At 39.2% G+C, this 14264-nt stretch overlaps 1 protein-coding gene across 3 annotated transcripts in view; it reads right to left on the bottom strand.

Annotated features, from left to right (window-relative positions):
• Positions 1 to 14264, bottom strand: part of LOC114645187 (glypican-5-like) — a 331905-nt gene that overhangs the window by 142027 nt on the left and 175614 nt on the right. For all 3 annotated transcript variants that reach the window (XM_051923637.1, XM_051923639.1, XM_051923638.1), the window contains one exon: positions 1945 to 2067. In XM_051923637.1, the coding sequence (XP_051779597.1) occupies positions 1945 to 2067 (123 nt within the window). The remainder of the gene's footprint in view (positions 1 to 1944; positions 2068 to 14264) is intronic.

Genomic DNA, 14264 nt, shown 5'->3' with positions numbered 1-14264 from the left:
CCACAAGTACCAATTAATTCTTTTTGGTACATTCATAATACATTTAAAGCCCATTTTATTTCTTATGTCTCAATGTTGCCATTCACATCATTGATGACCCAAAATGTACTGATTTGTATTTATTTTAATTGAATGTGCCTGATTAGCTAGGAAACATGGCTTATGAAAAATTTAGCCAGACAGTGCACATAAGAGATTATTAAAACATCAAAACTACAAGTCAACTTTAGAAACTTTATAGTTAAGCAGCAAAATACACTTTCAAGGCCACACCTGAAATACTGTGTGCAGTTTTGGTCTCAAAATTCTAAAAAGGGCACTATTAGCCCTGGATAAAGTACAGAGAAATGTTTCACAATGGATTTCAGGATCTCATGGACTAAGCTATGTAGAATATTTAAGAAATTTTAAAATAAACATACAGAAATTAACTGGGGGAGATCATTGAATTATTAAAATTGAACAGGATTAAAAATGTTAATGGCTTCTGTTATTTAAAAATCAAGAATATAAAGGCCAGAATAGAAGATAGTTAATACATTTTAAAAAAATGTCTTGTGCTGTGGGTAATAACAAAAATAATGAGATTGTGAGTAAAACCAGTAGAGATGAGGTTTCTTCACAAGGGTGGCTGGGCTGGCGATCAGTAATAGGATGAGAACCTCTGCAATTTGGTAGAGCCTCTGAATAGAGTCGTTGCTCCTCCGGATCAAGAGGAGTCAGTCGGGGTTGGTTGGGCATACTGTAAGAGTGCCCCCAAGCAGCTCCACCTAGAACTGCTCCAGGGACATACCACTGGGTGGACACCCTGCAACAGACAAGGACCTGCTGAAGGGATGATATCTCTTTGCAGCCTTGGAAACCCCTAGGAATTCCCTAGGAAGAACTGCAATCTGTAGTTAGTGACAAGAAAGTCTAGGCTGATCTGCTTGGCCTTCTACCACCACAACCCTCAGTCAGAAAGTGAGATCTTACAAATTAGTTCCTCAGACATGTACATACAAGAAGTTGGCCACTAGTACAATTGTTAGTAATTCCTTGGAACTCAAATTTGAAAACTTAAATTATTTCAAGTTTAATTACCAAGGTACAGTATGTTGAACTAAGTGGCTGGTTCTCACCAAAAAATGTCTTATGTTCTCATAGCACAATCTTGAGAAAGGCAGTGGTGAGGCTGAGTTTGGAGTACTCAGACACACAAGAGTCTGTCTATGAGGAACACCACTATTTGATGTACTACAGAACAATCGCTACAATTATTCTACAAAGACAGTGCAGGCAACTGTCAATGGTGAAGACTAAACCAGCCAAATTTAGGACTCAAAGTATGCTTTACAGTTTAGTTAAAAATCTCAATTGAAACCCTAAGCAAGACTGAAAGAACATTTCTATTTGTCTGTATTTTTTTGCTTCCCTGTTAACTCTCTCTTTTGTTTGTATCTATTATAATAAATCAATTTATCTAATGGTATCTGTCCATAGTTAGAAAAATACCATGCAATTTAAAAAAAATAAGAATTCCAAGTAAATAAGTGAAATGTAAATAAGTAAAATGATACTACAGAATCAAAACTTTATCTATCTTAAGATATTATATGCCTGCTTAAAGCATTTTAAACCTTATGTGCATGCTTTTCAGAACCCTAACATCTCTGATTTACTAAAGTGAAAAGGGTAAGGGAATATACCTAAACAACTGTACATTTCCTTTAACTTAATGTCTTAATAAATTTGTTACAGGGCATACACGCCTAGGTGGTGAATTCTTCTACCTCCATATTGACCACAAATATTCATTGAGGAAGAAATCTGTGAAGAACATGTAAATTTTATAAAGAATATACACCAACTTGGATCAAGCAGTGTCATGCAGATAGGTCAACATGCTGCCCACTGGTAGAACCTTGTTTCTATTTTTAAACAAGCTGATCATTAATTTGTTACCTTTCAACAACATCTTCTCCATCCCAGCAGGTTGAGCTATCTCCCACCAAATCTCCTTCACAATATGCCTTGGGTAATGTAGAGTAGAAAGCTTTAAAGCGCTGCATGTGGCTCATGAATTCCCTGCAATGAACACAGAGATGGAGATAGGTCAAAACCAAACAACACTGTAAGTTTAATTTCCAAGAAAAAAATACAATAACAAAATAGCTAGGAAAAAATTAAATTAATTGATTGTAATATTTAATATTGTCAAACTGGTCAAATGGGGCCCAACGCTAGTTTAGTGGACCAGATTTTAAACAATGAACAATCTAGACTTTCTGTTTGTCTCAGTCAGACAGCCCAAATGTCATAGGCATGCTTCCTACAGAAATATTGATCAGCTCAGCTAGACATAGCATGACACCACAAATGTTTTTGTGCATCTGTAATCCCTTCTAAATTGCAGATTAGGAAGAGAGAAAACATGGCAGCATTGATGCCCGCAGCCTCTTACTATTAAATTTACTGAATAGTATTGTTTATTTGCACCTCACAATACATCTACCTAATAGCGAGTGGGCCTCTCAATTGTTCTCATAACAGACCAGATACATTACAGAACAGACTGATAAATGTCTTGATGATTGAATACAGGGATGCTGGCCCATGTCACCTTCAAAGAGTCCCATAGTTGTTGTGAAAGAACAATTTATGTTTCTCTGCTCCAAACGGCTTGTTCCAACTCTTCTCAAAACCACACTGAGATCTGGTGACCGGGAGGATGATGCATTAACCTGAGTTCACTGTCATGTTCCTAGATGGATTCCAATATGTTCCTAACCTAAAAAAAAGCTTGGATTCAAATGACTACATGGATCCAATGTGCCATGAAAATACACCTCACTCCATTACATCAACTGCTGCCTGCACTGTTGACACAAAACATGAACTATTTGAAGTTGTGACATACCCTGGTACTTTCATCAGGATGAACATGTGAATTATGTAACATGAGCAACATTCATTTTTTTTCTTTATTTCATGGTTATTTTTCACATAATTTGCCATTAAGCAGCATCAGTCACTATTTGCTTCTATTATATCATGAATTTGTTTCTTTCCTTTCTACCTAAAAACATTAGATTAGACATTTTCTTAGCCACCACTACAAAGTATATGGGGTAAGCAATACATAAAAAAGTATCATTTTTGGGTGGAGTACTCCCTTAACATAACAGAGCCTCAGTTACTAAGAAAATAGTCAGCCCAATGGCCCCCAGCATCCTTCATGGTCACAAGCAACCATCAGGCAGAAGCAAATTTGTAACAGATTGAAACTTAGGCCGCAGTGTCACCCAAGCCCTTTCATCACCATCACCAGCTCCCCTCTTCTGGATTTAATCAGTAACATGCATAACTGATCTTAATTGTTACAGATTAATAAAAGTGTGTCATTTCTCTTTATGGTTCCTTATATGTAATAATAAAATGCAGGCATACATTTCTGTAGTTCAGACATCACTGTTATTAATAACATCTGAAATGTAGTATCAGTACAGGCAAAATAAAACTGAACAAACTGTTACCATGACAAGGCATGGCCTTTTAGCAAGTCTTCCTCAGCATTGATACCCCCTCTGCTTTTTCCTTCCTCTGTCTGGTTCTTTTTTATATTAGTGTAACTGAATGCTTCCCTGAGGAATGATTTGGCCAATTGAACCCAAACACCTTAAAATTAATGACTTTGTAATAAACCACTAGAATGAAATCAACAAAAAGAATAATCACAAACCTTATTTTGCACCAACAAAATTGCTCAACCTTAAAATATGCTGAGGTTTTGCTCCTGTCAGTTAGGTGGAGTGGCATGTCCACTTCACCACCACAAAGCACACAACACCAGGAAAGAATGGACTCTGCATTCTCAGCATATTGCTAACAGAACTACAGCTCAGAATGTGATGGGGTCAGGGATGCATCTACCTTTATGAGCCATTGCTAGTTTTTAGGTCAAGAATTAACCATGGAACTGGTATAAATGATTATGCCCATCTGATATGAAATCCTTGGAAAAAACTAAAGTCTGTGAATAGTCGTAAATCGTGTGCAAGAGTTCTTTAGGTCTTAGTTTAGTTTGAATTATTCCTTTGCCACCTAACACCGACCAACAATAACCAATCTAAACTCTGAATGACACAAGAAAAAAATGGAGCAAAATAAATTTTAGTAATTAGATTTTCAGCTCTAGTCTATACGTCTAGGCAGCTGTCAGATTCATCAATAATTCTGTAGATGGAATAATCCATCATTGTCAACTATGAAAAGAAGAAAGACAAATGCAAAATTAGAAATACAAAAGAGAGATTTTCAGGTTCAATGATAGTTATATATGGCATTAACAGCACCAACGCAATTAATATTCTCTCTAATGTCAACACCCTCAAAAATAGCCATGAAAAAGCCACACAGTTCACTACTACTTATTTACAGGATTGAAGAAAGGTGTAGAGGCCACCATACAGTTCCAGAATGTTACCTCATAATATATGAAAGAAGAATAACCTCTGGCTTTTGGTTCTGACACCTCATTCTGCAGCAAGGTGGTGCCTTAGCACTGAGCTACAGTAGATAATGATGAAGCCGGCTGTCCAGAAGTGGTTCCTGTCTTACGCCCAATGCAGCTGGCATAGGAAATAGTTCCCCATGTGTTTTGTCTTGGTAGAGTAATATATTACTCTGCTTTCCCCTTTTGTATTATTAATATGTAGCCTTTGTCAGAATGCCTCAAATCTCCCAGACTTACCACTGTTTATAAGGTTTTATAGTATATAACTTCTCCCCACCTTCCCTCCTACATCTATATCCTCAGGCAATTAGGTGTAATAAAAGACAAGCAGGAGTTTAGTTACAATTTAAACAATGTATTATTGGTAATATTCATAAATAATAACAATATACAAAGTACATTTGAATATTGGCAACCATACAACCTGATTAAATGCTGATGTGTAATTTCAGGAGGCACACAGACTTGTAAGTTACTTAAAATGTCTGTAGTTAAGGCATCATTGGTGATGAGCTTTCTTCAGAACAGGCCGCATGCCTGTCTCAATATGGCTGCTGAGCTGTGCTCTTCATTGTGTTGTCCTTTTCAGTTCATGGTGTGTGAGATGGTCATTCAGCAGTTTAGTAAGAAAGAGAGAGGGTGAGATAGAGCAAGCAAATTTATGGGTTTTCTGTCCAACCCCTACAGCCAGTAGGTCGTCATGATACTTAAAGGCTTTTGAAACAAGCCAATTCCAAACAGCCATACTTCAGACCAATGGGGCAAAGAACATCTTAACACCTGCCATCCCCCAAAACCATATGTTTAAGGTAAAGCTAGACAGTTAGTGCAGTCTGGCTTTCTGTGGGAGTTGAGAGACTTCAGAGAAACATTTACCAAACTTGTTTCAGGCACTTCCCCCAGATCCTGCCGTAAAATTCAAAGAGATTCAGTTCTGGTTATTGGGGGGGTGGGATTGTAAACATGAATGCTTTTCACTAATGTAACAGTAATATTACATTACTTTGCCTAAGTTACAAATAAAGACATACAAAATATTTATCAACTTGTATGCAAAATTTCACATCACAACACCATGACTTTACATTGTAAAGTCAGTGCAAAAAATGGGTGTTTATAATATATAGTATATGATAATTAGTACTGGGGGCTCTGCCCCCTGCTCGCTTCGCTCGCCAACCCCTGGTCGTGGGTAAGCCAAAATACAGTTGAAAGAGATTATTGTCATTCTTGGTAATTGTTACATATGTATCATGCACCCTCCGTACTATCTCGGGTTTGAGTATGCTGTGTTTTGTGGACGTTTGGGGACCTCGTACTCTCTATAGTTTGAGTGTAGGGTGGGATGCCGAAGCCTCTTGTGTTTGTTTTTTCTGTGAGAACATATGTATGTCTGTGAGTACTTATTGTATTACTGGAATGTGATTCACATATGCTGTGGAGTCCGGATCCTTGGGGCTTCTGCACCATCTCGGGTTTTTGCCTGCGGTGTGTTAGATGCGTGTTGTAGGAGCATGCACCTTCCGTACTATGTCGGGTTTGATTATGCTGTGTAGTGTGTCGTTGTAGGCGCATGCACCCTCCGTACTATGTCGGGTGTTACTATGCTGTGTGTTTTGGACGTTTGGGGACTCCGTACTCTCTCCGGTTTGAATGTGGGGTGGGATGCCGATGCCTCTTGTGTTTGTTGTTTCTGTGAGTACTTATAATATTGTATTACTGTAATGTAATTCACATATGCTGAGGAGTCCGGGTCTGTGGGGCTTCTGCACCATCTCGGGGTGTTGCCTGCGGTGTTTTAGACGCGCATTGTAGGCGCCTGCAGCTTCCGTACTATGTCGGGTTTGACTCTGCTGTGTGTTGTGGACGTCTAGGGTTCCGTATTCTCTGAGCTTGTTGCTTTATTTCTTATTTCTGTTAGTTGAGCTCTTTCGTTGTTGGCGGTGTATAGCGCGTTGTAGGTGCCTGTGCTTTCCGTACCATCTCGAGTTTGATTATGCTGTGTGTTGTGGACTTTTGTGGACTCTGTAGTCTGTCCCGTTTTACTCTGGGGCGGGGGGCTGTATCCTTGTTTTTGTGTGGCTGTGTCGTCACCTATGGGCACGTTGCTCATTTCTTATCCACGTTAGGTGAGCTCTTTCGTATTTGAGCCGTGTCTCCTTCATTCTTGGAGGATCGCGCTGTAGCCGCCTGCGCACCATGTCTCCTGCGTGCATGGGTATCTTGGGTTTGACTATGCTGTGTTTTGTGGACTTGTGGGGACTCCGTATTCTCTCCGGTTTGACTGTGGGGCGGGATGCAGACGCCTCTTGTGTTTGTTGTTTCTGTGAGTACTTATAATATTGTATTACTGTAATGTGATTCACATATGCTATGGAGTCCGGGTCTGTGGGGCTTCTGCACCATCTCGGGGTTTTGCCTGCGGTGTTTTAGACGCGCGATGTAAGCGCCTGCACCTTCCGTACTATGTCGGGTTTGCCTCTGCTGTGTGGTGTGGACGTTTAGGGTTCTGTATTCTTTGGGTTTGTTGCTTTATTTCTTATTTCTGTTAGTTGAGCTCTTTCTTTGTTGGCGGTGTATAGCGCGTTGTAGGCGCCTGTGCTTTCCGTACCATCTCGAGTTTGATTATGCTGTGTGTTGTGGACTTTTGTGGACTCTGTAGTCTGTCCCGTTTTACTCTGGGGCAGGGGGCTGTATCCTCTTTTTTGTGTGGTTGTGTCGTTACCGCTTTCCGTACTATCTCGGGTTTGATTTGTGAACCTTTGTGGAGTCCGTAGTCTGTTCCGTTTCACTCTGGGGTGGGGCGCTGACTCCTCTTGTTTGTGTGGCTGTGTCGTTCGTAGTCTCTCCCGTTTCACTCTGGGGCAGGGGGGCTGATTCCTCGTTTTTGTGTGGCGCCTGTGTCAGAGGGGGACATTTTTTTTTTGTGCACTGGGTGGTTCCATTAGGCACCCATTGTTGGGACTGGGGGGTGAGAAGTTAAAAGGCTTGTCTGCAGGATGTATTTATTTGCTGTACTGCAAAGGAGTCACCACTTTGAAGTTTATGGCCGGTTGAGATTTACAAACAATACCATGTGTGATAACAGAACTGCTGCTTCCTTGGAGGATCCTGGATAATCCAGTTACTGATTGTGTCAGGATTGTTTGTGAAATGCAGATGTACCATTGTTTAATCTGTTTGTCCAGGACTGACAACAGCAGGGACTGAAGTAAATATAAACTCCTGGGCAGCAGAAGGCAGGAGGGACAGTCCACAGGAAACACTGCCAATACACTCGGACAGGGCACAGGGGCTCGCAGGCAGACAAGGGTACCTGGCTGGCACGACGTGAGGCACAAGGACGGCAACACTTCCAGGGAGGAAGAGACAGCTCCACAAAGAGACGCCGGATGTGGGTTCAGCGAGAGAGGGAATCTGCATGAAAGGACCCAGCAAAGCTGACAGATGAGAAATGAGGCGTGCCTAGGCCCCAGCAACACAAGGAGCCCAGAGTGGAAGAAAAAGGAACAACGAAGAGACGCTGACAAGGAGTCAACAATTTGACACAACTTCTGTAGGGGAACGAGTGTCCGGGGAACAGAGTGCATCCATGGACAGTTGAACAATTAAGTGTTGTGGTAACAGTGCACAAATTGGACTCTGCACCACTAAAGGTTGTATCCTCCAATTTTTGTTTTTAACGGACTTTTAGAGAGTGGACTGTGTATTTTCCTTTTTTAAAAAAAGGAAATTGATTCCTGATATGTTTAGTTTTTGTTATGTTCGTTTATCTTTTTAATGTACCTTATATTGTCTTGTGTAATAGAACTTACTGTTGCTTTTTTCTAAAATTACTGTTGTGTCTTTCATTATGTGTTTACTCACCGCCCAATTTAAAGAAACCTGTGTGCTATTATTGGTAAATTTCAGGAGTTCCCAGTCCCTTAATAAAACTGGGTGGCGTAGTCGGATGTTTTAATGGTGTCTAAGTTAGATTACCTATAAGTGTGACCAGACACCTGTGACACCTGCACACTATGTCTCCTGCGTTCATGGGCATGTACCTGTTTCCATATCTGGTTTACCATTCTCGGTTAGTAATATGGATAATAAATTCATAAGGATTTATGAAAATTTAAGAAACACTCTGTTGTTGTCTCAGTCAACCTAAAGGCACATAAGACTGAAATGTCATGCAGTTGGCAGTGCCCTTCGGAATCTAAGAAAGTGGACACAAGGTTAGTCACAGTTAATGAGAGGCCTAACTGATGGGGAGGCTCCATTTGAGTGAACGTTTTAACACAATGTGAGGAACCCTTCACATTTGTATTGTTTCATTTTATTTAATGTCTGGGGGGTACATGTTTCTATATGGTTGTTATTTATCTTTATCATTATTTTGGTAATGTTCTCACATTGCCATTTTGTTTTCCATTTATTCATTTTGTACTTTGTTTCATGCTATGTTCTTGTGGCAAACGACAGCTCCCCAACTTTTCTGTGTAATATTTAATTTTTATGCAATTTTTTCTTTTTGTTCCAATGTTAAACAAGCAAATCTTGAATTTGGGGAATGTACATACTTTATCATTGTATTAAACTTGGAGTGATAAATATTTGAGGATGCACCTCTTGTCTTAAACAGGCCACAAACTTCTTAGAGTTTGGTCTAAAAGGAAATGAGTGCAGTTGTGTGTAAACTAAAAACTGGTCTACTCTGCTTCACATAAATAGGTCTTGTCTAGTTTAAATAAAATTTACACCACACCACCATTTAAATTACATTTTACTTTACTTGTTTTTTTAAACAAACAGAAACTGTCAAAATCTGCAAGTGCCTTGCAAGGGAGTTACAAGTTGCCCCCTTCGTGTTTTGCTTTGCTGCTGCCTTCAGCACGGAGCAAGGGAGTGAGCAAAAGAGCAAGAAAATAAGAAAGAGAGAGAGCAAGGAAGGGAAAAAGAGAAAGGCTTCATAATAGCAAAAGGAGAACGCACGCTGCACATTTGAAACCCCCACCTCCCAACATGGAAGTTCAGAATTCTTTGTAAACATTAACACTTTTCTGTTTCCTTATATAAAAGTGTTAACCAACTTTCTTGGATTTAACACCCCCAAAACCAATCATTAATGGATGCAGAATTAAGAGTTTTCCCAAAATGGACACACTTAGTAGTTCTGTAACTGTGCCACAAACAATCCAGTAAAGAGCTGGCAGACTTATCTGAACTATTTGCCAGATTCAAGTTCTCCCTTTCCCACAAAAGACCCTTTCTGCTGTGACTGTGTTATGTTTTTAAGTTTTTCATTTTTTATTATTGAAATGAGTTTCTGTATAGGAATTTATAGTTTTAAAGGTTCAATAAAGAGAAATCTATGGGACAGTTCACAAAACACTTGTTCTTAGGCACTTTGTGTTTCTAAGTAGTTATTAGGAAATTGAGTCTGATATCTTTATTTTTCGACTTGTTAGGGTTACGCCTTGGTTAGATTTGTTAGTGATTCTAGTTCTCCCGTGAATTGACGTCTACATGTTCACTGGTAATCCTTTGTCTGTTACTCCTTACATTACATCTAAAATCTCTGTTACTTTTTTCATCCGCTGGTCTACTGTATAACTGGTCCACTAAAATGAGTCTGTAAAAACATGAACAATATCAAATGTCCTAAAAAAACATTTGAAGCACTAGAAATAACGTCTGTGTAATAACAGAGAAGAAAAGAAATTATAATACAAAATAAACGTGCAACTATAACACAGGGAGTTTTCTTTCAGGTATTCTGGTTTTGCTTATAAATCCACTTACTTCCAAGTCCTGTTCTTGCACACAATAAACAATCAATTTAAGTGAAGTAGAGCATCTTTTTAAAGAATGTATGTCTCGTGTGAACACGGAACGTTCACTACTAGAAATATCTGCTTTCTCATGTCATTTCACTTGCTACAGTGCCTCCCAGCTGCTCTCTCACGTAGGGACGATAGCTGTTAGACTATGTCATCTGGAGCTGCATTAGTTGGACCAGTAGAGCTGGCAGAAGAGCACATCCTTCAGTGTTGATCTACTCCAAGTAAAATAAAAGATTAACAATCATTATGAACTATTAGTGACAGTTAGTTGAAATTCAAAGACAGCCTTAAGCAAAAGACTTTAGGCTATGAGAAGAAGCTGGAAGATATGGTGAAACAGCAATAGAAACACAAGAAAAACATACAAGATCCACCAGGCCAGTATTTGAACCCAGTCTCCCAGAGCTATAATGATGTTGGGCTAACCACTGTGCCGTCATATATAATACATTTCTAGATTTATTATTATTGATTATTAATTTAAGCACCAAGAAACATGTGTAGGCAGGTATAATGTTTGATAAGAAGATTCTAGATTAAACAAATGTAGTCAGCTCCAGGTGAGACAGCCAAAATGTTTGTCATAGGTTAGCTGCATACTAACAGAATGACATTTCTCTGAAGAAATGATAAGAAATATTAAAGATCAGAGCTTGTCTGAACGATTACAGCAAGAACTGGGATTCAGAAACCGAAAGGCCATGACAAAATGACAGCAGATGTAAAACTTTCACACGTTTGTGCACAATTCAGTGAACTGAGCAAAACAAACAGCTCTGAATATTAATCACAAGATTATGCTGAGTGTAAAATCGGTCGTGTGTCCACTTCATCCGTCCCTGACCAGAAAATGACATAAGAAAGGACATTTTGGTACATTGAGCAGAACATAAAACCAACGGACAAGTTAAATGAGAAGTCAGAGAGTAATGAAAGGGTTGTTCTTGTTATCAGAGACTCCAGTTGAATGGCTATTAAAAGTCAAAAGGCTGTGTCTTGGATGCAGTAAATGCTGATTTCTGTAACCTTAATTCCAGAAAAGTTTTGACGGTATGGAAAATGCTAATTATAACAAAAGGGAATGACTTGTATATTCTGTTCACCCTACACTATATTGAAAACATGACAGCTACACATTATCTGAAGTTTTGCCTTGTGACTTCAACTGTTTTTTGAAAATATACCCTTCATGTCAAATCTTGATGACAGTAATACTCTTCAAAAAAGTTGAGACAGTCGAGTATTTTCCATTGTGTAACATCATCATTTCTTTTAATAGCACGTATTAAGCATTTGGGCATTGAAGATAGAAGTTGGTTAGGTTTGGTAAACAGAATTCTCATCCTATTCATCCATTATGCAGACCTTCAGCTCTGCGGTTGTACAGGGCCTTCATTTTCGTATTACAGTATGCACTTAATAACACCCCACACATTCTCAATTGGAGGCAGGTTAGGACTGCAGGTAGGTCAATATAGTACCTGCACTCTCTGCTTATGCAGCCATGCACTTGAAATCCAGGCAGAATGTGGTTTTGGTGTTGTTCTTCTGAAAAATGCAGAGTCATCCCTGGACAAGACAGCATCTGGACAACAGCAAATGTTGATCTGAAATTTGTACATATCTTTCTGGATTAATGATGCCCTCGGAGATGAGCAAGTTACCTGTGTGATGGGCACTGACACAACTTCATAACATGACAGATGTTGGACCTGACGCTGTAAAAACTTGGATCGACATTTCTCTCTTTGGCCCAGAGAATATGATGGCTGTTGTTTTTTTCCAAAACTTATTTGAAACTTTGACTCATCACACTGCAAAGTACTGTATGATTCTGCTGTGCTGCTTTCTGTCTAATATAACACCGTGCCCAGAGTAGTCGGTGGTACTTCTGGGACAGTTTTGCTGTATGGTTTTTGCTTTGCACCGTGAAGTTTGAACTTGCATCTGTAGATGCAGCCACAGCCACAGCTGACTGACAAAGCTTTACCAAACTATTCCTGAGCCCATGTCATGATATTCATTACAGGTACATAACAATTTTTAAGGCAATGCACATCTAAGGGATCAAAAATCACACACATTCAGAAGAGTTTTTTTAGCCTTGCTCTTTATGAGATTTGACCGGATTCCTTGATTGTTTTTTTATATTATATTGCGCTGTAGTGGGTGAAATGCCTCAATACATCCTTGCTCTTGAAGGACTTGGACTTTTTTAGAGGCTCCTTATTATGCTATAATGTGATTGCCTCCACTGTTTGACTTCACTTTGTCACTTTAATTTGTCACATCAATTATTAGTCCTAAACTACCCCTGCCCCAAATTTTTTGGAACCTGTTGGAGGTTCATCATTTTCAGAATAAACATGGTAGAAGAATAGGCATCTCGGCCAGGAAGGAGGATGGTTTCTTATCCAGACAGGAGGCTAGAATAGAAAGACAGACAAGTTGGGCAGCCAAACTAAGAAACAACTTTGTACCCAGCCAGAAGGAAATAGTGCTTGGGTCAGTGGAAGTGGGAAATTGGGAGCAATTCCATCCCCCATGAAATAGGTGGCAGTGGTCCTCTTGTGGCAGCCAAGGTGAGACACCCACTGGGGTGCTTGGGACTTGGAGACTGGAAGTGCAACCCTGTCGGGGTCCCTGTGTGCCGATGGAGGACTCTGTCAGGAGAGAACTTCCCTACTTTCCATATGACCCAGAAATGCTTCCAGGAAGGCACTGGAAGCATTCACGGGTATGGCTTGAAAAGAAGCCCACCACCTCACATGGGTTGAGTCAGAGTTGAGAGGCAGCAGGCAACACTCAACAGAAGGAAGAAAGGAGGAAGAACTGGTTTGATTCATTGTTTATTTAACTGATCTTTAAATGGTGATTATTGTGTGAGTGTTTTGGATATTTTTTATTTTATCCCAGAAAAGTGTTGAGCTTTACTGTGTCTGAGGTTTGGGGTTCAGGAAGGCACCCTGGTGGTTACATTGTATATCTACAAAAAACAATGCAGTTGATTAGGTAAAGCAAGAAATATCTCATCTTTACTGTTTTTGTTTGAAGTCAAAATAAATATAGATACAATCCCTTTCAGTTTTAATCAGCATTTTCCATAATGTCACTTTTGAAATTGGGGTTGTACCCCTCTATCTTTACTCTGAAAATTAAAAATGCTGTTCACTTAGGTGACAAATAACCAGTGTAAGCAAAGTAATAGTCCCACACAGCCAAATAGTGAATTCAGGGCTGATCTGGAGCAACAAAAATAAAAACAAACCCCCAGTGTACATATTTCCAGACTTGAGGATGCCATTAATACAACCCCTCTCAGTAAACATTTTCCAAGTGCCTTTAACATCCTTTGGTTCTCCTTGCACTTGAAATGTTACAGGGCAATCTAAAATCATTCAAAAAGAAGTTATGACACTCTTCATTCTCTCATTACCTTGACAAGGGTCACTGTCAGGGACAGATAAAAATAAAGCTGAACTTCAGAAAAGGGAACAAATGGTAGTAATTGCACCCATTAAAGAAGCTATTGTATGGGGCATAGCCATTGTGGTAATATAAAACCCAACAGAAGTGCAGCATTCGTTATAATATTCACATGCTGGAATTCAAGTGTGCATAGACAGAAACACATGCTATAAGCAGTAGACCAAATATTGGAACAACTGTTTTATTCACACTTTATACTGAAAGTGGACTTTGGCTTCCATTCACAATTTTTATTATTATTGTTTCAGAAATTTCCATTTTTCCAGGACTTTAAAAAAATCAGTCATGTAGATGGCATTTAAGCATCTGGAATGCCATGTCAGATCTTATGCCAGTTTACATAAATTTCTAAACTTTGACATTTAATTAAAATAAATTGATTAATGAGTTTGTGTTTTTGTTACATATAATTTTGTGTTTTAGTTTATCAACTCTATTCTTGTTACTAGCAC

Source organism: Erpetoichthys calabaricus, chromosome 2 (assembly GCF_900747795.2).
Source record: "Erpetoichthys calabaricus chromosome 2, fErpCal1.3, whole genome shotgun sequence".
In the NCBI taxonomy this organism is placed as follows: Eukaryota; Metazoa; Chordata; class Cladistia; order Polypteriformes; family Polypteridae; genus Erpetoichthys; species Erpetoichthys calabaricus.
This window is presented reverse-complemented; position numbering and strand designations above follow the sequence as displayed.